This window comes from Bufo bufo, chromosome 1 (genome assembly GCF_905171765.1).
Source record: "Bufo bufo chromosome 1, aBufBuf1.1, whole genome shotgun sequence".
NCBI classification, from domain to species: Eukaryota; Metazoa; Chordata; class Amphibia; order Anura; family Bufonidae; genus Bufo; species Bufo bufo.
In genome coordinates, this window is record NC_053389.1 from 482,419,356 (window position 1) to 482,446,285 (window position 26,930).

The 26,930-nt window shown below is 42.3% G+C and overlaps 1 protein-coding gene across 1 annotated transcript in view; it reads left to right on the forward strand.

The window, feature by feature from the left end:
* TBC1D15 (TBC1 domain family member 15) overlaps positions 1–26,930 on the forward strand; it is a 113,258-nt gene that overhangs the window by 81,171 nt on the left and 5,157 nt on the right. The window contains exons 11-16 of the mRNA XM_040409989.1: positions 7,393–7,509; positions 18,143–18,243; positions 19,689–19,788; positions 23,183–23,280; positions 23,566–23,682; positions 24,126–24,212. Coding sequence (XP_040265923.1) covers positions 7,393–7,509; positions 18,143–18,243; positions 19,689–19,788; positions 23,183–23,280; positions 23,566–23,682; positions 24,126–24,212 — 620 coding nt within the window. The remainder of the gene's footprint in view (positions 1–7,392; positions 7,510–18,142; positions 18,244–19,688; positions 19,789–23,182; positions 23,281–23,565; positions 23,683–24,125; positions 24,213–26,930) is intronic.

A 26,930-nucleotide genomic window follows, 5' to 3' on the forward strand; every position in this document is an offset into this window, starting at 1 on the left:
CTCCACAGTATGAGGACAAGCGATCGCTAATGTCATTGCTTGTCTCCATACAAAATCATTGTTCCTGGACAGCAGAGTGCTACTTAGACTGCACAATCTCCTGCCTGGGAAGAATGATTTAGGTGTCCGATCATTTCACCTGATGAAAGTGTGTTTCGCTTGTTCGGGTCATCTGCAGCGCCTTTACATGGGCAAGTTATCAGGAATAAACATTTGTAGGAATCCTTGAGCACAATGGCAAATGGTTGCCAAATCTATTCTATTCTATTCAATATCTATTCAGTTTCATCATACAGGAAGTTATGGTGCCCCATACACTCAAATAGAAATAGCATGTCACTGAAGGCTGATTCATATGGTTGCTATGTAATGGCCCCAGTGTGATAAATGGTACACACCTTAAAATTCTGCCTGGGGTAGGTACATTTATGAGCACAACTTTAAAACAGTTCTCTAGTATTTGCTTTATTTCTCTGTAACTTATGTAAGCTGCTTAAGGGGGTTGTCCAGGTTCAGAGCTGAAACCAGGCATAACCCATTCTTCACCCATACAGCCCCTCTGAGGTCTAATCACGGGAATGTTAGGCGGAGGCTTCCGCCTAGCAGTGAGTCCGGGGATGTCACCGACACTAATGGGCGGGCTTCAGCACTGCCCTAGCTAGTAAAAAACAGGTTAGGGCAGCGCTTAAACACGCCCATTAGTACTGGTGACATCACCGGGAACACTGCTAGGCGGAAGCCTCCGCCTAGCAACTGCCCTTGTCCTGCGTGATGCAGGGCAAGGGAGAGCATGAAATGCTCCAATACTGAACTCAGAGGGGCTGCCTGGGTGAAGATCGGGATATGTCCGGGTTCAGCTCTGAACCTGGACAACGCCTTTAACTGCTTCAGGACCGCCTGTTAAAGGGGTTTCCGAGATAGGTCATCAATATCAGATTGGTGGGAGTCTGACACCTGGTATCCCCGCCGATCAACTGGTTGAAGAGAAGGCCCCTGCTCGCCGTCTACATCGCAGTGGGGAGCAGGTGTAATTACAAGAAGCCGTACCATTCACTTCAATGGGACGGCTTGTTCCTATACAAGTGTAGGTCATCAATAAAAATATAAACATCCAGGCGGTCTACACTTGCAAGCTGCACGCTAATCTTAAATTTGCAGGAGCTGGGAGCCCACTGGTAGTGACAATAGAGCTCCTGATTGAGAAGGCAGGGACGATTTATTTTTTTATACGCTCCCTGCCTTCTCCATTGCTGTACATACAGTGCTTAAGGAGTGGTGTGTATACAGGAAAGGATGCTATGCAGCATCCTACTCCGGTCCTGACAATCACATGACTGTACGACCCAGATCTGCTCTGCAGTGAGGCTGAACAGCCTTGTACAATGACTCTGGGTGCTGGATTACCCAGTAACTGGGGTTGCTATGTCATCCCCAATGACAGGAGAAATCGGCAGTAAAAAAAAAATATAGGACCAGATTTATCATTACACTTACACCTTACTCCACTTTTACATACAGTACAGACCAAAAGTTTGGACACACCTTCTCATTCAAAGAGTTTTCTTTATTTTCATGACTATGAAGGCATCAAAACTATGAATTAACACATGTGGAATTATATACATAACAAACAAGTGTGAAACAACTGAAAATATGTCATATTCTAGGTTCTTTAAAGTAGCCACCTTTTGCTTTGATTACTGCTTTGTACACTCTTGGCATTCTCTTGGTGAGTTTCAAGAGGTAGTCCCCTGAAATGGTCTTCCAACAGTCTTGAAGGAGTTCCCAGAGATGCTTAGCACTTGTTGGCCCTTTTGCCTTCACTCTGCGGTCCAGCTCACCCCAAACCATCTCAATTGGGTTCAGGCCCAATGACTGTGGAGGCCAGGTCATCTGGCGCAGCACCCCATCACTCTCCTTCATGGTCAAATAGCCCTTACTTTCAAAGTTTTCCCAATTTTTCGGATGACTGACTGACCTTCATTTCTTAAAGTAATGATGGGCACTCGTTTTTCTTTACTTAGCTGCTTTTTTCTTGCCATAATACAAATTCTAACAGTGTATTCAGTAGGACTATCAGCTGTGTATCCACCTGACTTCTCCTCAACGCAACTGATGGTCCCAACCCCATTTATAAAGCAAGAAATCCCACTTATTAAACCTGACAGGGAACACCTGTGAAGTGAAAACCATTTCAGGGGACTACCTCTTGAAGTTCATCAAGAGAATGCCAGGAGTGTGCAAAGCAGTAATCAAAGCAAAAGGTGGCTACTTTGAAGAACCTAGAATGACATATTTTCAGTTGTTTCACACTTGTTTGTTATGTATATAATTCCACATGTGTTAATTCATAGTTTTGATGCCTTCAGTGTGAATCTACAATTTTCATAGTCATGAAAATAAAGAAAACTCTTTGAATGAGAAGGTGTGTCCAAACTTTTGGTCTGTACTGTATGTCCAAAGTCACTTTTGGCTAAGTCAGATTTATTAATGGTCCTTTAATACTGTGATAAATGTGGTTTGACTGTAGCTGTTTATCCTTCAGTAAGCGGCTTTACAGAAGTCGCACGTCTTTACGAAAAAGTTGCATGTTCTATTAAAAAGTCGCATAAGATAAGCATGGTCCTCACTGGAGTGAAATTGCGCAATTTTTTGCGACTTTTAAAATTGTTGCAATAGTAAATCTGTCTAGAGATTCATTTACATAAGAAAACACGCCAACATTCAGAAAACTGGCGAGCACAGCGCAGAGCCAATAAAATCCGCAAATTTTAGTGAAGTTTTAGTGATTGCGCAAAAATTTGCGACTTTTTCACTCCATTATTTTGACTTGAGCTAATGATAACTCTGGCCCATAATGTTTAAATGCCCCTCAATTGTCTTATATGACCTTATGAGGGGCACAAAGAGTAAAATAAAAAATAAAATCACAATAAAAAAAAAAAGACACCACATCACAGCTTCTAGCCCCTACCCCTGGTGTCTGTAAAATGTATATCACTCTATATCAAAACAACCATTACGGAATAGAGGTTATACTGTATTTTTTTTGAATTGTAAGATGCCTCCCAGATTTAAATAAAAAATTAGAAAATAAATATTTTCTACTAATTAAAACTTCCCTGATAGTTTAATGGGTAAAACTTTAAGGGCTCATGCACACTAACGTTTTTAGCGTTCTGTATACGGGCCGTATTTTGATTCCGTATACTGAACCATTAATTTCAATGGGTCCGCAGAAGATGCGGACAGCACTCTGTGTCCGTTTTGCGGACAAGAATGGGCATTTCTATAATGAGCCTCCTGTTCCATTCCGCAAATTGCGGAAGGCACACGGGCGGCATTCGTTTTTTGCGGATCCGTAATTTGCAGACTGAAAAAAAACGGCACGGTCATGTGCATAAGCCCTAATAGTCTAAGGTAGAGGGGGGTAATAGTTTATCATCTGCTCCTGTTAATCCTAATGTGTCATCTTTTAACTATTGAAACAAGCAGCAATGGCGCATGTGGTCACTTGATAGGAGTATCAACATCACAAGTTACTGTGTACAGTACAATACAGTACCCACTGTGTAGTCCTCTTCTTCTTACTGGTCTGACTCCTGACTCCCACTGATGACATCATCAAAGGTCCTACAGCTACACTAAGTCAGAGCTTTCCCTGCTCCCTGGGGACCTTCAGCTTTTACAGGGAGGTGTTTCTCACAGTCCTCTCCATGTCAGCTCATGGAGAGGACTGTGAGAAACACCTCCTTGTAAAAGCTGAAGGTCCCCAGGGAGCAGGGAAAGCTCTGACTTAGTGTAGCTGTAGGACCTTTGATGATGTCATCAGTGGGAGGAGTCAGACCAGTAAGAAGAAGAGGACTACACAGCCTCATTTTCTTCCTGCACTGATCACACAGACAATTGGTGTTGGACAGGTAGAGAGAAAAGACACACAGCTCTCTCATTGACCCAGCAAAGTGTGCTCTGCTATCTAGTAAGTAGCCAAGGGGTCTGGCTCTGCTGAAGCACCTTGACTAACGACTATAAAAGTGCATCTTATAGTCCAAAAATACAGTGTTTAAATTAAAAAACTGAACTGAAAAAAGGTTATGGCTCTCAAAGATGCTTGCACTAAAAAATGGAAAAAGCATCTGGTCAGAAAGGGGGTAAATGGCCCAGTATTGAACTGATTAAATCAAGTTACTTTTTAGATTTTTCTTTATCTTTTTGTGTACCTGTGAAAAAATGAAAAAAAAATAAAATAACTAACCCATCACACAGTAAATGTGCAGTTACAATATGTGACAAGCCTGTTTGTAGGTGGCATCTCAAACTCCTTTCTAGAGGAACTGCAGCACAAGAGCCAGGCAGTTCAATGTCACAAGTTAAGAATTGGATGACAGAATTTGGCCCGATTTTTGTGTTTAGAAATTTTAGTATGCAGACTGAAATGGAAATAATGTAGCGGTAGTTTGGAGTTGCTGGCTGATGTCAGCATTTGTTTATCTACAGCCCAAATAACAGATGATGGACATTTTGTTTTCAGGAGATGTATTGTCACGTCTATATTTCTAGCTGCACATGAGCTGGGAACATCACATGCATGCAGCTAGTAACAAGCATTATTACACCATTGACGCCGATGTCCGATGGCATTCGGTGCATGCGCAGTGAATGTCTGACCGCTTTCTGCACAGACATCTCCACTGCGCCTATTCCTCGGAGCACTATGACGTCATCGGCGCAGGCGCAGTGGAGATGTCTGAGCAGGGAAGCGGTCAGACATTCACTGCGCATGCGCCGAATACATACGCTCACAGGGAGGATCGCATTCAGGAGGAGATGGGCGGGCTGGAGGGACGCGCTGGGCGGCGGCATTTTGTGAAGGTAGACCGAGCCTCTAGGTGCTAATGACGCCCCCATAGCACCTAGAGGCTCATTAGCATATCAATATAAGTTCTTTTTTTAGCGAAACGGCAGGACAATAAACAGTTATATTAGGATTGTTTGGGAGAGCAGACACTAGCGGATCGCTAGTGTCTGAAAGCTAATTATGTGAAACGAAGTGGTAGAAACCCTTTAAAGAGACCTTTCACCGGTCCTGACATTATCATATAACTAGCGGGTTATGTAGGGCATGCTGAAGGTATGTTTTAGTGCTTATTATGTTTCCTATGAGCCGCTCCGTTTGCCCGCTGTGCCCTCCATTCTGGTTTCCCGCCTGGTATGTAAATTCATACCATTGGTACAGGGAGGAGGAGACAGCCCTGTTTCTCAATGGGCGTCTCCTTCTCCCTGGCTGTGAGCTGCCCAATCGCAGAGGAGAGCGTCACAGTCAGGGAGAAGGTTAGCTTTTTTTTGAGAAACCAGGCCTTCTCCTCCTACCTGTACCGATGAATTTACATGCCAGACGGAAAGCCAGAACGGGGGCACAGCGGGTTAATGGAGCGGCGCATAGGAAACATAGTAAGTGCTATAACATACATGCAGTATGCCCTACACAACCAGCTAGTTATATGATAATATCTTTAATAAAACTAATTTTCTATCCTGGTTGCTTGGCTCTGAACATAGCTTCTGATGAAGGGCCCTATCCATCAGTGGCCTCTCTTCACTTACACTGGGGACAGACTGTGGAACTAGTGTAAATGAATGGAGCCTGATGCTTTAGTAATGCTTATTACTATGTGAATGTATATGGTGTTCCCAGCTAGTAATGTAAACCGCCCAACCCCTTTAATGCATGTAATGGAAGCAAGAGCAGATGTTCACAGCTTTATTTCTAGATGTACTGTCAATACCCACTTTCTTCTTCCAAGCTACTCAAATTTTTACCTAAGAACCTTAAAGTGGTTTTCTGAGCTTTTTAGAAATTGGCCTAATGGCAGCAAATGTAAAAAACAAAAAACAAAACATCCATTTTCTGCCTTGTAAACCAGTACAAAATTGGCTTAGTACATAAAATGTAACCGGTAACTAAACCTAAAGCTAGAAACAAAATGCTAAGGAATACAAAACTACATATGGTAAACTTGCATCCAAGAAAACAAAATATACCAACCAAATGACTGCATCTTTTAGGGGTTGTGCACAGGAATGATTTATGTGACATTGAATGGGTAAAAAATGGTTAGGTTGTTTTTTTTTTTTTTTTTTTTTAAATACAATTTCGTCCTCTTAGATACATTTCTAGAAATATTAGACAACCCACTAAAGGCTATGGACAGCAATTTTATTTTCCCAGTTCATCTGAAATGCCAAATGAAGTCACTAATTTGACTAAAGATATCCGATTTTGTTCTTTCTACTGCTTCTAAGACCTATGTGTCTCCATGGCAACGTACAACTAACTTTGGGGTAGATTTACTATTGAAAAAAACTAGTGTGCATGCTTTGTATCACATTTACGAACCGTTTTCCACACTTTTCCACGCCTCATCCGACAAGAGGGCGTGGTTAATTGGGAAGGGGCTTGGCTTCATGGGAAAAGGGGTCTTGGCCTAAATGCAGCATTTTGGCGCATGTTTAGAGTGAAATTGCGCCGAATTGCGTAAACTTTGACTAGACGGGTTTGTTTTGTGCACTGACACTTTTTGGGGGCGAATAATATGAAGTAAAGTACGACACTATTAGTTAATCTGTCCCCATGACCCTGCAGTCATATTCTCTTCATTCTGTAACCTACTTCTTACTAAGCAGGCGAAAAGAGTTTGACTTCAGGATCAGACTACTCAAGGTTTGAGTTCCCGTCTGTTCCTTTGGGGGCACACAGCAGCTGTTAAAAAAAAAAAATTAAAAATACTATGCCGTGCGGTTTTCATTTCTTAATTAAAAATTTTAGAAAAATGTGACCAGTAAAAAAAAATTGGTTGCAGAAATAGACTTAGCTTTGCAATGCCGGTACCTTCCACCTTGCAAGCAACGCTGAGTAGATCTTGCTTCCTGATGGCTCTGGTGCCTTGACTGTTTTATAGGCCTTTTTTGTTTGGTTAACATATTATTCATTCCAAAACGGCATCACTTCTTTATCGTAATGACATTCACAATTTCTACAGCCTGTTAAATATTCATATTATCCCCTTTTCATTTCTCATATTGGTTCAGTTTTTATGATTATTCAAATGTAACCCTTGCACATTAAAGTGGCTTAGATGACTGAATATTTGATCAGCATTATCGGGTATTATAAAAAATACACTTATCCGGTGGACTTTGAACGGCAGTGCCCTGGGAGTGATCTAAAGTGCCCCGTAATGTATGCTTCTCTGGTATTCCTCTAAAGGAGCTGTCATTTGGAGCTCTCGGAAAGAAGAGTGCCGATACGCTGCACTTGGTAGATATGGGTTTGCTGTAAATGAGCAGTTCATCTCTCAAATATTTGTCATTTCTTTTATCCATCTGTGTTAGAAAAAGATGTGAACCGCACAGACCGAACAAACAAGTTTTATGAAGGCCAAGATAATCCTGGATTAATTCTCCTCCATGACATTCTGATGACATATTGTATGTACGATTTTGATCTTGGTAAGTGGATGTTCTTTGCTTTAGGAAAAAGTGTCTTTACTTTTAATTAACTAATAGAACTTTTTCTCTACAAGTCTGGTCTGCTCCATGGCTGTGTTATATGTAGAGGACGGCTTTCTCTTCTATTAGTTTTCTCTATTTCTGTGTGTCTGAGCGGTTTGGAATGCTATTTTGGGGATGTACGAAACATGCTCATTTCTCATCATAGTGGTTGGCAAGGCTGTGACAATTGTCAGGCTTTGTTCAGACTCTGTAATCCATCACAATTCAACATGAAGTGTGTTATTTCTTTGTTAAAATGTATGACTTTTGGGACAGGAGATGCAATGTTTATTTCTCACTCGAGTGACAAGGAAGAAAAGCGATTGCCAACGAAAAAGTGATCAGAAATGATAAAGCTGGTATTGATGATGGCCAAAGCTAGCATTCTCCTGTAATTGAAACCGGTTTTCTGCACAGCGCCACATAAAAAGAAAAGTTGCTTTCATTTAATAATGGTAACGCCCAGTTGCGTAGAATAGTCAATGGCAGACTTTCTCTTTTTATCTTCGAAATTGTGTAGCTGCCTGGCTAAGCTGGGTTGTTTTGTGTGTGGGTTGACAAGTTCTATTCAGCGTAGATATATTCTTCCGTTCTCAAGTGCTGTTGTCTTCAGACTTTATATGTCTTGTGTACAGATAAAAGAACAGTTAAGGGGGCCACACACCTATAGCAGAACGATGGACAAACCTGCCAATTTCGGTGAGACCAACCATCGGAGGGCTCTATGTGGCCTGCAGGTGCCATTCTTTACAGCCCACAACCATGTGGACACAGAAATGTTTGTGTCTGCTCACAAGAACTGGAGCTTCCATGTGATAACTGCATTGTTCAGATATGTGTGGCATATATTTTTAGATATGCCATAAGTGTCTCAGGTGATAATACCCCATTAAAGGGGTTTCCTGGGAATAAAGTCTTTTTCTGTGCTGCCCGCAGCTTTCCTCTGTAAATCGAAGATTCATAGTTACCTGCTTTTCGCCGCTCCTTTCCCCCACACTGGCTCCCGCATGTCAGTGTTCCGTTCCCAGGACTTTTCGTATCCAGCAGCGCGGGGCCACATGCTCCACTGCAGCCAATAACTGGCTTCAGCGGTTTGCATGTTTAAGTCCCCCAAAGGGACTAAAAATGACAGTGAAAAGAAACTCAAAACTAATAAAAAGTCAAATAACCCCCTTTCTCAATTTTACATATAAATAAACAATAAACTAAATAAACCTAACAGGTATCGTTGCATCTGAAAAAAATGAATTATTAAAATATGGAAATGGGGAAAAAAACACACAAATGAGCAACTCTATTGTGGGTTAACTTGTCCCCACAATTTTTTTTTTAAATAAATAGTTATGGACCCCAAATTGTGCCATTAAAAAACTACAGTTTGCCCCGTAAAAAGCAAGCCCTCATACAGCTCTGTAGACAGTTATGGCTGTCGGAATATGGCGATGCAAAGAAAACGTTTTTTAAAAGGTTTTTTTTTTTTAAAAGGCAGTTAAAGATAATAAAACTATATAAATTTGGTATCGCCATAACTATGCTGACCTGCAGAATAAGCTCGTCATGCCATTAAAAAAGACAACTGGTCCAGAAAAAACATAACATATATACCTGTGCTTTCTAGGCAATGAATCACAAATGATTGAAAGAATATGACCTATTTACCCTAATGAGTTTCCAAATATGATTAAAGCTCATAAAATAATTCACAAGCATATCCTTAAACTCATAAAATAATTCACAAGCATATTATATGTTAAAAATGCAAAATTGTTACAAATACCAATAATATGTTGTCCAGATTACCTTAAAATTCATAAATAACAATACCAATAAATTGCAAAAGAGTCCTAAAAATGTTGTAACTATGTGATATTATTCCTGATGCTACTGCTGCTCGCTAGCACAGATATCTTCAGCGTCTTCATGGAGTGACTGCGCAGAGGCGCCCAAATCAGTACGTAATCTCGCCATACAGCAGACTCCCGTAAAGAAGCGTTGACTCACCGCTGGGTATATAGCAGTCATATAGTTCCACAGGCAAGATGCTGGTTAAATGCAAGCAGCTGAATGCAGCAGTTACCACTTAAAACCCTATAGTCACGGGGTTGCCTAGCAAAGTAGTTCCATAGGCTGCCAACAAAGAGGCAATAGACTGCTCGTTATAACAAATCACTGAGGGTAGTACCTTGCTTACCACTTAGCACACAGCAGAAGCACAATCCACTTGGATCATAACAGTCTTGGGCATGCTGGGCATAATAGTTCCAATCGTTCCAATAGTTGCTAATCGTGGTAGCTAGTTTACCACCTAGGACACAGCGGTCCTAGGCTTGCTGAGTAAGTTAGTACCACAGGCACTAGATGGAATAAGGATTGACTGGTGTGGCAAATTGCTAGCAGTAGTAGCATCTGTAGCTGGATGTCATCACATGTAATGCGAATGTAGTTTGGAAATAGAAAATAAGCTAAATGCATTTCAAGGACTCTGTCCCCTTCCAAAAGAAGCCCTCATACTTCTATGTGAACAGAAAAAAAATAAAAATAAATATAGCTCTTGGAAGGCAGGGAGGAAAAAAATAGGCAGTGTCCTAAAAGGGTTAAGACACCTGTGTCAGGTTGTCTGCTTCAGGAAATATAGTGAGTTTAGGGGCACTTTTCAAGGGGTGTTATCCTTGGTTTCTATAGGTTACTTTTTTTAAATTTCCAGCTTAAAACCAGAGCCTTGGTCTTTCAAGTCAAGTGATTTTATGAAGCATGTAAATTTACTAATGAACTCTACGTGTGTGGAACTTTTCATTTTTAGAAGGTGTGGTACATGTAACTTTCTGCATTGGCTTGGTCCCACTTTTAGCCACTGATATCAATCTGATTTAGCATTTGTAGAAAATCATTTTTTTTTTAAAGAGGACCTTTCACTTGTATAAACTATGTGAACTGAGTATGCTGCCATATAGAGCGGCGCCCGGGGATCTCACTGCACTTACTATTATCCCCGGGCGCCGCTCCGTTCTCCCGTTATAGGCTCCGGTACCTTTGCTTCTTAAGTTATAGTAGGCGGGTCTTCCCTTGTCCTGTGGGCGTCTCCTTCTCCTAGGCTGCAGCGCTGGCCAATCACAGCACACAGCTCACAGCCTGGGAGGTTTTTTTCTCCCAGGCTGTGAGCTGTGCGCTGCGATTGGCCAGCGCTGCAGCCTAGGAGAAGGAGACGCCCACAGGACAAGGGAAGACCCGCCTACTATAACTTAAGAAGCAAAGGTACCGGAGCCTATAACGGGAGAACGGAGCGGCGCCCGGGGATAATAGTAAGTGCAGTGAGATCCCCGGGCGCCGCTCTATATGGCAGCATACTCAGTTCACATAGTTTATACAAGTGAAAGGTCCTCTTTAACTCAAAATTGCATGAAGATGTTTGTGTATAAGGTGCTGAGTGGCATTTGATAAAGTGCCAGGTATCTACTCTGTAAAAGGGGAACAATGTTTCGAACTTTTGACTTTCAGGCTCCAAATCTCACTATCATCTAGACCTGTGATGGCTGACCTCGGCACTCCCGAGCTGTGATGGCTAACCCACAACTCCCAAGATATACACTTGCTTGGGTGTTCTCAGACCTCCATAGAATTGAATGGCACATGCTGGGAGTCGTAGTGTCCCCACAGCTGGAGTGCCGAAGGTTAGCCATCACTGATCTAGAGCTTCAAATGTAGGACTACCATCATTTTGTAGACAATCATCTTGGCAATCACATACATAAATCGGACTTGCAACTATTTAGCATATGATTAGTTTTGCAGATTTTTGTCATGTAACTACATTGTTAGTGGACAACCAGGCTAATTATTGGAGTCCACAGGTCGGCTCATCATAAGGTCTATTAGTTCCGGCGCGACAAACACGGCAGTGGAGGTGGGTTGTATGCTTCATAATAGTGAGATCACAGACATCCATGCAAGCACCGTACAATGTTCATTGCACAAGTCTGGAATGGTGGCCTGAAAAAAGGTGAAGAAGCCTCAACTTTAATATCATAAGAAGTGTCAGCTCGAGTTTGCAGAAAAGTACGAACAGTAGAAGATTGGAAACAGGTGATTTGGAGCGTTGAGACGAAAGTCAACAGACTGGGCTCTGATGGGTACAAATAGGTTTGGAAGAAACAATGGAATAGAGGGCTAACGTATGCAGAAATTGAAGGAACTGTCAAGTTTGGTGGAGGAAGCCTGATGATATAGGGTTGTTTCACTGCCAAAGGCGTTGGATACTTGACCAGGATCGATGGTGGTCTCAATGCTGAGCTCTATGTGAGTATTCTACAAGATGATGTGGTAAATAGACTGGCATACTTTATCTGTAGACAAGTAGAGAGCAGACAGGGTAGGTATGTTATAAATTTGTTATTGCCCTTTTTCCCGTTATAAATATAGTATACGAAAAATGGATAAGATAACAAAAAAGAAGTATGACTAAAGAATTAAAATTTTAAATCACTGGTGGTAGTACAATATTCAAGATCTGCCTTCCTAGGGCAAGACGCTGTTTCTCCGTTACTTATAGGAGTTTAAAATTATGAGAGTCTCAGTTCATCAGTGGTGCAATTGCCCTTGGGTAGCCCCTTGGTTGGTTTTTTAGTCAATATAGCCTGTGGATATTTGGATCTTGAGTGGATGTTAAGATGTAAACTGGATGTTAGGATGTAATCTGATCAGCAATAAACCAATATTGTACTACCACTAGTGATTTACATTTTAAATTCTTTATTCATACTTCTATCCTTATATCCTGGTGGATCACCCATAATTTTTCATTTTTTTCCCCCATTTTTTTCTTTTAATTTCTCTTCTTTTTTTGTTATCTTATCTATTTTTTTGTATACTATATTTTAACTGGAAAAGGGCAATAAACTAATTTATAACATACCTACCCTGTCTGCTCTCTACTTGTCTCCAGATAAAGTGTGCCAGTCTATATACCACATCTACCTTTACGCAATTTTCCACTGGCTGGGTGAGCCAGTCAGACTTAGAGCACCTTACATGACAATAGACGGGTGAGCATCTATAAAACCCAGTGTCCTTGAATTCTACAAGATGAGTTACTTCATACACATGAGTACTGTGAGTATAAAAAGGACGACATAGTGTTCCAGCAGGACAACGACCCGAAGCATACGCCGAGATTGGTGAGGAAATGGTTCAATGACAATAAAGTAGAGGAGCCGGATTGGCCCCAACAGTCCCCAAACCTCAATCCAATGTAACTTTTGAGTGTAGAGTTGGGAAAAAAAGCTGTATTTATACCCAAGTGAGTCGACCAGTATGCACCGTTCGAAATGTGTAGAAGATACCTGGGAACAGATTTCGGTCGAGACATGCTTGAATCTGATCAAGCCAAAACACAAACCAGACAGCTCGCGATCCTCCAATTACGTTGCACGGGAAGGGGCAACCCCTATCAAATGATTCAAAGAGTAATCCTAGCAGACGTGTTGGTTTTTCGATCCATGAAATTCGTTTATTCCATATAATAAAGTAGATATACAGGACTCGTTTCGGCCCGTCCAGCCTTCCTCAACTGCATGATCATGCAGTTGAGGAAAGCTAGACGGGCCAAAACGCGTCCTGTATATCTACTTTATTATATGGAATAAAAGAATATCATGGATCGAAAAACCAACACGTCTGCTAGGATTACTCTTTGAATCTGATCAAGAGCATGCCCAGAAGGATTCAGGCAGCGTTGAAAGCGAAAGGTGGATTTACAAAATACTAACAAAATAATAAAAAATAAAATTTTGACTTTTAGGAGCAAAACAGTAACTAACAATGCAGTTACATGAGAAGAATCTGCAGAACTAAATCATATGCTAAATAGTTGCAAGTCCAATTTATGTATGAGATAGCCAAGATGATTGTCTATAAAATGATGACAATCTCATGTTCGCAACTGTAGTGGATGATGAGATATGGAGCCTTAAAGTCAAAAATTCAAAACATTGTTACCCCTTTTCTCGTCAGTATATACAGATATGGGGGGGGGGGGGTTGATTTTATAATTTAGGTGTTTGTACACGTCGAAAGTGTGAAAATTGTCCTGACTACCAAAACATTGTTCGCATGTTTACTTTTGCCACATGTACAAAAGAGCATAAAAGATTACATGAGATCTGGAACGGTAAACACAAAAGAGATGTACTGCTTGTATGTGTGCAGTCTAAGAAATACTGGCCCTATGATGACTGCATTTCTCAGACCAACCACGGCTTGTCAACCCAAACAAACTGTTCTATATGATGCTTCATAGATCACTATGGTACAGTGAGTTCGGGTCATCTGAGCTACTGTTGGTCTAGAAATACTGACTAAGGGTCCAGTCACACGTCCGTATTCTGTTTTGCGTATCCACAAAACACGGACACCGGCAGTGTGCATGCCACATTTTGCGGACCGCACATCGCCGGCACTCTCATAGAAAATGCCTTTTCTTGTCCGCAATTGCGGACAAGAATAGGACATGTTCTATTTTGTTGCAGATCCGGAAGTGCGGATCCGCAAATGCGGATGCGGACAGCGCATTCCGGCCTCATTGAAAATGAATGGGTCCGCACCTGTTCCGCAAAATTGCCGAATGGATGCGGACCCATTTTGCGGACGTGTGAATGGACCCTTAAGGTGAGAATCCATCACAAATGTAATGTTTTTGAATTGCCTTAAAATTTCTGGTCTATAAGTTTTGTTGAGAAGTCTAAGGCTACTTGCACACTCGCGTTTGGTGCGGATCCGTCATGGATCTGCACAGACGAATCCGTTCAAATAATACGACTGTCTGCATCCGTTCAGAACGCATCCTTTTGTATTATCTTTAACATAGCCAAGACGGTTCCGTCTTGAACACCTTTGAAAGTCAATGGAGGACGGATCCGTTTTCTATTGTGGCAGATTGTGTCATAGAAAATAGATCCGTCCCCATTGACTTACATTGTGTGTCAGAACGGATCCGTTTGGCTCAGTTTCGTCAGACGGACACCAAAAGCAGCGTTTTGGTGTCCGCCTCCAAAGCGGAATGGTGACTGAACGGAGGCAAACTCATGCATTCTGAGCGGATCCTTTTCCATTCAGAATGCGTGAGAGCAAAACTGATCCGTTTTGGACCGCTTGTGAGAGCCCTGAACGGATCTCAGAAACAGAAAGCCAAAACGCCAGTGTGAAAGTAGCCTTAGAAACAGTTTTTTGCTTGGCTTTGTTTGCTAGAAAGTTTAGAATCTTCACGCGAAAAACACATGCACTTTCAAGTTTTCCCACCTATTATGTTATCACTTAGGTTTTCGAGCTCCCTTCTAGTTCAGCAAGATTACAGAGTATTGGGTAGTTCAGTACCAGATTAATGGTGAGGGGCTGCCACCAAGAGAGGGACAGTGCACCTCAGAGCTTAAAGGGGTTGTCTCACTTCAGCAAGTGGCATTTATCTAGAGAAAGTTAATACAAGCCACTTACTAATGTATTGTTATTATCCATATTGCTTCCTTTGCTGGATGGATTCATTTTTCCATCATATTATACACAACCATGTTTCCATGGTTACGACCACCCTGCAATCCAGTAGTGGTGGCCATGCTGGCACACTATAGGAAAAAGTGCCGGCCTGTCTGTTGGCCAGGACTGTGGGAGTGCACATGGGCTGGTGCTTTTTTCTACAGTGTGCAAGCACAACCACCACTGATGGATTGCAGGGTGGTGGTAACCATGGAAACAAGCAGTGTATAATGTGATGGAGAAATGAATCCAGCCAGCAAAGGAAGCAATATGGACAATCACAGTACATTAGTAAGTGCCTTGTATTCACTTTCTCTACATAATAAATGCTATTTGCTGAAGTGACACAACCCCTTTAAGAATGGACACCCATATGTGTCTGAGAGAGCCTTTTGACATCCTGGACTTTAATTGAAGCACTTAAAGTTGCACAAACGTGTTCAACACTGATACTTCCAGTTCAAGAGAAAAGCGAAAACATAATAAGCAGAGGCATGCATATAATCTATAATAAATTATGTCAGCCCCTCAGGAAACAGCACGACTTTTGTCTGTCATAACACATCCTCACTCACTTGAATGGAGCTGAGCCACAACATCAGATACAACCCAGGGACGTGAGCGGTGCTATTTTTTTGGGGGGAAAAAAAAATCATCAGATCAACTCTTTTCTAATCCTGCACAACCCCTTTAAAGATATACTGAGATTATCTCTTTAAAGGGAACCTGTCACCAGTTTTATGGTGTCCTAACTAAGGGCAACATAAATAAGTGACTGATTCTCTTAGCACAATGCTGGGTCACTTTCTTTAATTGACCCAGTCAATCTGCCAACATCTTGTATTGAAAAGCTCCAGCTGATAATGATGAGTCCTGAATATTCATGAGCTCCTGACTCTCCCCGCCTACCTGCTGCTGATTGACAGTTTTTTTTTACATATGAACCAGCAGCAGGTGGGCAGGGGAGTGGCTATAGCTGTTAATTAAAAAAAAAAGCTGGACTCCAATCAGCTCATTAGCATGCAGCATCTTTGTGTGTATATTATGAGGTAACCATCTGTCACACCAGTAAGTGAATACATCTAAGGTACTTTTTAGTAGTTAATGATTGTATATAATGAATTAGATTATAATCAAATATCCACATGACAGGTTCCCTTTAAGGTGTGCTCAATTGTTAGGCCTGTATTACACAGGTCGATGGTCAGCCAGATCATCGCTAATGAGCTTTTGTAGGAACGCTCATTAGCGATGATCTAGCAGTGTAAGGCTACATGCACACGAACGTTGTTTGTTTCCGTGTCCGTTCCGTTTTATTTTGTGGATAGGATGCTGACCTATTTATTTCAATGGGTCCGCAAAAAATGCGGACAGCACACCGTGTGATATCCGCATCAGTATGTCTGTTGCACAGCCCCGCAAAAAAAATAGAACCTGTCCTATTCTTCTGTTTTAGGCATTGTTACAATGGATCTGCAAAAAAAAAAAAACGCATGGCATGTGGGTGTCATCCATTTTTTTTTTTGCGGATCCGCAATTTGCGGACCAAAAAACACATACGGTCGCGTGCATGTAGCCTAATACTGCTGCCGATTACCCGATGAATGAGCTCGATCATCAGGCAAATCAGATTTTTAAGTAGGTTTAAAAATCATTGTTTGCCGGTGGCAGATCTTTCTGTCTAATCATGATCTCATTTCTGCCACCAACAAGTCAGTATGGGGATGAGCGATGGCATTAGCGATCTCTATTTCCCATACTGGGGAGGGGATCGCTGCATGTAATAGCAGTGGTCTCCTCCACTAACAAGCAATGCTTCCCTCACTGCAGTCTAGCCTTAGGCCTCATTTACACATCGGTATTTGGTCTGTAATTTCCAGCAGTGATTGTGAGCCAAAACCAGGGGCGGGTCAAAAACCCAGAACAGGAGCAAATCTCTCCATTATATCTTATCTTGGTGTAGCCTCCGCTCCTGGTTTTGCCTCGCTGGTGGAAATCACTGACCTGTGAATAAGGCCTTACTTTGGACCAGTTTAATCCTGCAGCGCAGAAGCAACTCTACTTGGTGGTTCCACTTAATTAGTGCCTGGTATGGTGCTTCAGAAGATGGAGTAGTGTAATTGTTATGCATGTTTCCTTTGATCCACATTTTCATCTGTTAATCCTTTCAGTGCTGGAGGGGCTTACTGGCTAATTGCATGTGAGCTCCCTGGCGTGTATCTAAGGCCTTCCAGCGGCGGAAGTGTTAAACACCATACTGGGATGATTTATCCAGATCGCTTGCGTCTTAATGAGAAATTGATTGTTATCAGGATGACATTCAAATCCTCCTATTTGTTACCAAGTGCTCAGCTGTGACGGCAATGTCTTATATCTATTTTCCTTCCTGTTTTTGCTTTGGTTGTGGCAAAAAACATTGTATTAAGGCAAGAAAAATATATAGCTTTAATTTTTATTTTTTACATTTTTGTGACCATAGAAATCATTTCAATACAAACACAGTCTGCAGAATGGTCTGGCAATACTCTTGGAAGAGGTTGGCAAGATGCGACCCATTCACATTGTCAGTAAATGCTGCTCATAGCACCATGAGCGCTCTAACTAGGCAACAATTGCACTCTTCACCTGTCGAGAATCCTACTGATGGAAATGTCCGATGGTCATAATTTTGTGGAATGTTTAAAAAATGGTATTGTATAAACCGGGCCGGACAAATGGCAATCCACCCAGAAAGATCCATATAAGTGTAGGGCTTATTTTATTGTGATTTCTGATTAAACCGTTATATCATTACACTATTCCCCTTGCGTCATGCAAGTGGAGTAGGTCAGCGCTGCAGCCACTGATTGGCTGCAGCAGTCATGGGCTCCCCGTCAACAGGATGTTGATATCAGCGCAGCAGGGAAATGGGGACCAGCTAAGGCAAATGCTTATTTCCCTTCCCCCCCGATGAAATAAGACGTGTATATTTAGCCAAGTCATTGCATATGGTGGAGCCAGCTGGATAGTCATTAAAACGTCTTTGCCGTATTCATTTTAACATCATTATTTTTTTTCCCCCTTTCTTTAGGATATGTTCAGGGGATGAGTGACTTGCTTTCTCCGGTTTTATACGTAATGGAGAATGAAGTTGATGCATTTTGGTGCTTTGTATCATACATGGATCAAATGGTAAATGTATAGCTAATCATATATTAGTATTTGTGATCAGTGATGGTCAGTTCGCAGTGTTCGCCACAGGTAAGCCCTTATCAAACGCAGTCACCGGGAGCAGGCAGTTCCGAGAACAGCCCGATGAAGGTCCCCGGCGGCTGTTCTCGGAACTGCCTGCTCCCTGTGACCGCATTTGATTTCAGACCGGCTCCCGACACAGGCACAGGTAAGAGCTTACCTGTGCATCGCCAAACGGGTGAGTCTACCTTACTAAAGATGGCAGCCCGCATGTGTTCGCTGGCGAACACTGCGACCTGACCATCACTGTTTGTGATTGCCATAAATGCAGCATAGGTGCAGGTTGATAACGTTAGAAACTCAGTATTCGTAGAAAGTGAATTCTTTTTTTTGAATTTTTGGGAAAATATTGTTTGTCTGTAGCAGTCAGCACAGACAGATAAATCTCCTGTGTAGATGGGTAATCCATCGTCAAGCTTCCTGCTGTTAGGGGAAAATGTTATCTTTAGTCTAATCTTCATGATAATAGTAGGTGTAGAATTGGGATAACAGCATGACACCACTCTTGTACTCTTGTCAGGCCTAGATAAAGATGTCCACATAAATCCTGTATTAGACAGGCAGATGGTCTGCCAGACCATCGCTAAAGATCGTTTGTAGGAACGCTTGTAAGCGATGATCTAGCAGTGTAATATTGTCGTCGATTAGCTGATGAACGAGTAAACGCTTATTCATTTTCCGGCGGCAGATCGTGCTCTCTAATCATGATAACAGTGATTCAGTATGGAGACGAGTAATGGCATTAGCGACTGCTCCTCCCCATACTGAGGAGGAGATTGCTGCATGTAATAGCGGCGGTCTCCTCTCCTTCCTGACAATTGCCTGCAGGATCCCAATGTCTAATACAACCTGATTAGTGTAATAGGTGATGCTGTAATTGAGTCACTACATGGGGCTCTTCTGGTTGGAGTGCATGGTCTGACTGAGAAAGTTCAGCAAGGCTGTCTGCTGTGCTTAAAAGTCTAAAAAGAGAAAGAGAAGGAAGTAGAAAACATAGAGTGAAGGGAAACTGGCTTAGTTGCCCATAGAAACCAATCAGATTCCACCTTTCACTTTTCGGAGTTCCTATAGAAAATGAAAGGTGGAATCTGATTGGTTGCCAGTTCTACTTTACACCAGTTTGATAAATCTGCCTCTAGATGTATCTGTTGCACATGTTGGAAGACTCATTTCATTTGGAATGAGACTGTCACATGATAGAGCCTAATGTCCTATTACTGGTTGTGTTCACCGCCAACTGGTCTCTATGTATAAAGATGTAAATGGCGTATAGCAGACACAACTACTAACCTGGAAACATATCTGTTGTATAAAACTGCCTCTACAGATGTAAAAAGCCCCAGTAATATGTAATTATGTTGACTTCATTCATTTTTCGTATCCAGCATCAGAACTTTGAAGAACAAATGCAGGGGATGAAGACTCAGTTAGTCCAGTTGAGTACTTTGCTGCGGCTCTTGGACAGTGGCTTTTGTAGTTACCTCGGTAAGTGTATATCATAGTTACATTTGCAATTTGCAAATGAATGTGAGTCCATGTAAATTAGTTAGTTGTGTCTGGGCACTTGGGGATTCGAGGTTCTCTTTCCATTGTAATCTGCCCACATGCCCGTTCCTTCTCCCTCCACCCTAGTCAGTACACCCCAATACACATTAGATGGTTGACAAGTCACAACAGGTTTGGCCAATGTTCAATAGTTTTGTATGGACACCTATAATTAAAGGGGTTATCCAACACTTAACCTTTTTGTAACAGACCTCTTTTTTAACTTACCACTGGATTCCAGCTGCATCACTCCATGGCCACCTCTGCAGGTCCCGGGTCTCTCGAAATCATCATCCTGTTGACAATCGCTGGCAGCAGCGGTGACCTGTCACCCATGCGGTACACCACTGGGGCACATACTGCACAGGTGATAAGTCACTGCTGCAGCCAGTGATTGGCGGCAGCAGTCATGTGGTACCTGTCAACAGGATGTTGATTTCCAGAGACCCAGGACCTGCGGAGGTGGCTGTGGAGCAATGCAGCAGAAATCAAGAGGCGGTGACCAGGTAAATATGAACCCCACTGCGGGTCTAGCCACTCTGAAGGGGTCTGTTAAAAAAGCTTAGTGTTGGATAACCCCTTTAAAATGTTTCTAGCGGGATCGGTTTAGCACCAGGCTCGTCTAGACTTCCAGTACATCCATAGAAAGACCTGTGCTTTCAAAGCGTAATATTTAATTAGGGTAATATGCATCTACTGTATTGGAAGTGAAATGAAAGCGCTCCGTTTTGCTGACAGTTGACTCATAAAATCATTGAATGGAAAAGAGGGCCTGCACATTAGCTGCCTATGAGCTCTTGGGGCGGATTTATTATGCATTTGGCCTTAGTTTTTTGGCACAAAAAGAAGTCACAAATTTTGGCACTTACTTATTTTGCCACTTTTCCCCCCCACTTTTGTGCAGTTCCTGACATTTTTTCAAAGAATTGAAAGGGGTGGAGGTGTCCAGCGGCATGACAGATTTATTAGACAGATTTATTAAAATCCCGCTCCTCTTAATAGAGTTGTCACATTTCTAATTAAGGGCACTTTCACACTAGCGGTTTTCTTTTCCGGTATTGAGTTCCGTCCTAGGGGCTCAATACTGGAAAAAAAACTGATCAGTTTTATTCTAATGCATTCTGTTCAGGACGCATCAGGATGTCTTCAGTTCAGTCACTCTTACAGTATTTGGCTGGAGAAAATACCGCAGCATGCCGCGGTATTTTCTCCGTCCAAAATTGCGGAGCACTTGCATTGAAATGCATTAATGCCGAGTTTTCCGGCAAAACGGATCCGGTTTTCCGGTCTGCGCATGCTCAGACCTTTAAAAATGCAAAAAAATAAATACTGGATCCGTTTTTCCGGATGACACCGGAGAGACGGATCCGGTGTTTCAATGCATTTGTTAGACGGATCCGGATCCGTCTTCAAATGCTATCAGTTTGTACACGGATTTCCCGATCCGGCAGCCATTCCGGCGACGGAACTGCCTGCTGGATCATTACAACGCAAGTGTGAAAGTACCCTAAGACTGCTGTATAAGACATCATTCTTAAAGGGTTGTCTCATTTCAGCAAATAGTATGTATTATGTAGAGAAAGTTAATACAACCACTTACTAATGTATTGTTATTATCCATATTGCCTCCTTTGCTGGATGGATTCATTTTTCCAACACATTATACACTGCTCATTTCCATGCTTACGACCACCCTGCAATCCAACAGCAGTGGCCGTGCTTGTACAGTATAGGAAAAAGCGCAGAGCCTATGTGCGCTCCCAGCCACTAGAGAGGCTGATGCTATTTCCTATAGTGTGCAAGCACGGCCACCACGGATGGATTGCAGGGTGGTTGTAACCATGGAAACCAGCAGTGTATAGTGCAGTGAAAAAATTAATCCAACCAGCAAAGGAAGCAATATGGACAATCACAATACATTAGTAAGTGCCTTTTTATTAACTTTCTTTACATGATAAATGCTATTTGCTGGAGTGAAGAGCGCATGCAGGGCATTCAAATCTGACACTGAATGTTGCGGCTGTATATACAGTTTATTAGCCAGCACAATAGCGCTCAGTCTGAAATAGGTGCTAGGCTTTTTGTTACGGTTTGCATTCTCCCTGACGCTCTTGGCACACCTCTAGTCAGGCCAACAGTGGGCTAATACCTATTCAAGCCCCGACCTGATATAGTCTTAGTGGTCATACGGCTATTTTGTTGTGATACCTGGTGAATCTTATCCAGGATATACAAATAGTGTACGACACTGATACTACAAACACAAAGGTACAGTGAGTTTACAAATTACCACTATTTTCCTTTTTGGGAAGTGGTTCAGGGCAGAGATACAGTAGTACTGCATTGCACATGGGTATTGCGACTATCTATCAGCATACCTACTGCCCTGACCATTGACAGTGCTATTGGGACTCTGGGTACCACCTTATACAGCTCCAATCTGGCGCTTTTGCTTTTCTGCCTAGTCCTAGTAAGGGCCTAGTGATTTTATTCAAGTCTCTAATAAAGTTTTCCTTTTAACCGTACATTTAGGCAGTGATACTATTTGCTGAAGTGAGACAACCCCTTTTCCTACTAGGCTCAGAGGGGGGAATTTTATTAAAGATTAGGCACTTACCTACTAGAGATATGCAGCAGTGCCATTTTCCTTGGAAGTGTTAGGCTACTTTCACACTAGCGTTAGTGTGATCCGGCAGGCAGTTCCGTCGTCGGAGCTGCCTGCCGGATCCGCCGATCAGTGTGACAACTGACAGCATTTGTAGACGAATCCGGGTGCGGATCCGTCTACAAATGCATTGCAAGAACGGATCCGTCTCTCCGCTTGTCATGCGGATGGACGGATCCGTCTTGTAGTCTTTTTCACAGTTTTCCGTCCTTCAGTTGTTTTGCAATGCCGGATCCGGCACTAATGCAAGTCAATGGGAAATAATGCTGCAGTATTATGTCCGGCCAAAACGCCTGACAGTGACTGAACGGAAGGCATACTGATGCAAACTGAACGGATTACTCTCCATTCAGAATGCATGGGGATATGCCTGATCACTTCTTTTCTGGCGTAGAGCCCTTTTGACGGAACTCCATCCCGGAAAAGAATAGCGCTAGTGTGAAAGTACCCCTAGCCATATATTATGGAGATATATTCTGTCCTGCTCTGAAGGTTGTGATAGAAATAATACACAATCTGGATTTCTTCAATGCAGGGGGTTACCTTCCACCATCTTTAGATCGTGGCTAACCTGTCTGTTCCACACTATTATTGGGGTTGACCCTGATTATCCCTCCGATATGCTATTACATTTTCACATTCGTGCCTCCTATGATTTTTTTTTAACAGAATCTCAGGACTCTGGTTATCTATATTTCTGTTTCCGGTGGCTTCTGATACTATTCAAGCGGGAGTTCAGTTTTCATGATATCCTTCGAGTGTGGGAGGTAAGCGCTTGTGGATTTGCGCAGCGTAGCATGCATCGGAAAACAAACAACGTATTGCTAAAATACGGAAATCTAAATTGAATCTGTGTCAGGCGAACTCAGGCTTTCAAAATGGGTAAGTGACGTGGAGCTATTTACAAGCCTCTTCATTTTGTCAAATGTGCAACAGATGCAAAGGTGAAGAGGACCGATGCTTTGCTCTCTGCCTCATTTGTATTCATAGATTTTGAATGGAAATGACTACAGCGAGTGAAAGGTCGTAAACTGTTCTCAACCATTTTATAGGTAATGTGGACAGACTTGCCGTGTCAAAATTTCCATCTGCTCATTTGCTGCGCTATTCTAGAGTCTGAGAAAAAGAAGATAATGGATGGGGGCTTCGGCTTCAATGAGATCCTAAAGGTATGTCAGTATTGTAATAACACCGCGTACGGTATTAAATCACACCTAGGTTAAACCGCTATAGCGTCTGATTTACATTCCCGTGCACTCTGTTCCACAGATCCGTCTCACCCAGCAGCTTCATGTTGTGCGGAGGCCTCCCACAATTCATCCTCCGATTCTCCCTCTTCTTTGCAGTGTCCATTGCACTATTCCGCCTTGTTTAATCGGTTTTGCAGGCGGCTCATTTTAGAGCTCTCACTTATCGCATTTTTGTGCTTTCATTGTACAAATCCATCTTCCACTCTTCAATTGCAGACATTCCCTCCCTGTCTAGTTTCAGCCTAAATAAGGTTGTAGGTAATTCCTTAGACCCCAGTTCAGATATTTCACATCCTTTATACGTGAGACACTTAGAAGGGTTTCATCTGAAATCCACCATTAACTCTCATTTTGTTTTTTAGCACATCAATGAACTTTCCATGAAGCTCGACGTAAATGATGTTCTCTGTAAAGCGGAAGCAATCTCCTTGCAGATGATGAAATGCAAGGTATTACAATGTACTCTGTGACCTTTATAGTTGTAACTGGATTACAGAATCATCTTGCAGCTACAAGGACATTCTAACTCCATGGAACTGCAGGGTAATTGTGTCAGTTATTCACTAAAGGTTAATATTGTGGTTATGTGACAGTGAAGCTGATGGCGGGAATCGGTAGAAATGGGCAAAGTTTACTTACAGAGAACCCGTGCCCTCTCCTGACATGTCTGTTTTAGTAACTACTTTCATCCCCTTATAATAACAGTTCTGTATCTGTGTGACGTGCTAGAAGTTATGCATGAATTACTAGTAGTTTAAAGTGAAGGTCCAGATGGATGTTACCAGATGGGGGGGTGTCCCTTCACAATCGGCCACTGGCAGCACTGATTGGATAATGTCAGGCTGTACAGGGACACACCTCCAACTGGTAACACCCAGGTGGACCTTCATTGCAAACTTGTAGTCGTTTCTTTATAACTTCTAGCAGGAATAATAAAGGAATGATACACTAGAATCATAAAAATACTTGCTCCAGAATTATTACATGGAGGATGCAAGTAGTTATTAAAACAGACATGTCAGGAGTGGTGACAGGTCCTTATTTAAATACAAAAATGACTTATCCGCCAGTTATAGGGACTTTCACAAATGTCAAACATTGTCCACTTGTATACGCTGATCTGATCCTTATGGATAAAGATAGCACGTTTATAAAAATGTACTTGTACTTTATGATATTCAGACACTCATAGTAATTAATATAATATTTTAAGTTATTAAAAGTGCATTCACATCTGTGTATATGATATCTGTTATTCAGAAGCCTACATGGAAATTTATGTAAAACAGGAATAGAAAGTACAGGTAATTGTTCTATTTGTATGTCCAGACTGTTCTCTTCTATATGTATAGTTCCAGACTATGGGGAGAACACTTGTACCACTGTAAGCCACATGTAGTGAACAGATTGTCAGCTATACGGTTACCTTCATATGTGCCGCTGGCTGAGAATGCAGGGAATCTGCCAGATCAGTGGAGCCCGGGGGGCATGTGGCAGTATCCGGCAGTGCCGGGTCCGGAGAAGTCCAGCAGGCTGTTCTCTACCGGACCAGCCTGCTGGAGGCTCTAGTGCAGGTGTGAAAGTAGCCTGACGTATAAGGTTGTTAGTAGCTGCTTTCAGCAAACCACAAGGGGAGATGGAAAATTAAAATGTATAGCGAATCGCAGCTCCAAAACCATAAAATACTGACACTATAGGGGTCTGCTGATTGTAAGCTCAAAGACCCAAATAGGCAATGACGAAAAGGTCAAAACCAGCCAGACATGTATAACAGCCAGTCAGGCGCATATCACTAATGGTGGACCACAACTGAAAAAGCCTGAAGAGTATTGGAAAGAGCTTACTGGTAACTTGATGATAGGAGACCAGTAGATGATAACTCCCGGATAAATGGTAGATAGATGGGATCTGGGATAGCTGCGTATAGTGGACAGGTAGGACTGACCTTAGTAATCCCTTACCAATACCTTGGTAACAGTACCCCTGCATTGGTTACAATGGTGCAGCAGGTACGATAGATAACACAATAATCTTGTCTATGGCAGATTTTACTATTTTGGTGGCCCACTAATATTGAGGATCCATATTAGTAACCCTCCCACATTATATCATTTTTTTCTATTCATCTCTTATTCTTCAGTTCCATTTATTTAGCATGTTTTCTTTAAGTGACTTTTTACCAAAGAGCCTTTGATCATTACAGCCATAGATGCCCTTTGCCTTGGGTGATGAGGATGTGTGCACACCCTGGTATCTAGGATGCTGTCACCACCCCTTCTCCCCATTGGCTCTGTGTGTTTTCCAGCAGTCACACTCCGCTAACATCATGCTATGGCGGGCGGAGCCTGTGTTTGGCGCGATGAAGGAGCCTTTCTTTCTTCAGCACCAATGCATCTCCAGCTTGATTGCTGCTGATATGATGTCCGCCCCACATTCAGCATAGGTCACATTATGTAATGCAGCTCACTGGCTTGCATTTTATTAGTTTGGGCCGCCTTTGCTTGCTATCTTAGGGGGCAGCGGCTGTTCATGGGCCCCTGCTTTATATAATTTATTTCAGCCTCTTGGTATAATCATATTCCCCTGATGAGTGGACAGAAACGTGTCAGGCAGGCGCGGAGTTAGGGGCAGCATAGGGTCATAGTGGCCGTTTTCAGGGCAGGTTTCAGACGGGGATGCCGTTTTCAGGCCTCTGTGTTTAGGGCTTACTCTGGGCCGCCTCACATTGATTCATCGTTATAGTCCTGCCTGGTCACTATACATAGCTATGAGTAGCTGAAGCACCCGGATCCCGTCTATGTACAGTACTGTTTAACTGGGAGTTATCACCATCTACTGGTTTCCTATCATCAGGCATTTCATCAAGTTACCAGTAAGATCTTTCCATTACTTTTGAGCCTTTTTCAATTGTTGTCCACCATTATTGTGTATAGGTGTGACTGGCTGTTAGACATGTCTGGTTGGTTTTCACCTCCTTGTCATTGCCTATCTGGGTCTTTGTGCTGACAACCAGCAGACCCCCAATGTATTAGGATTTTGGAGATAGGTGTGATTGTCTGTACTCCTCTTGTGGTTTTAGTGAATTGGTTATTGGGGTGCCATAGTGAACATGCTGCTTTCAGAAAAGAAAAGTGTTTTTCTGCAAATCCTACAGTTCCAAGGAAGCT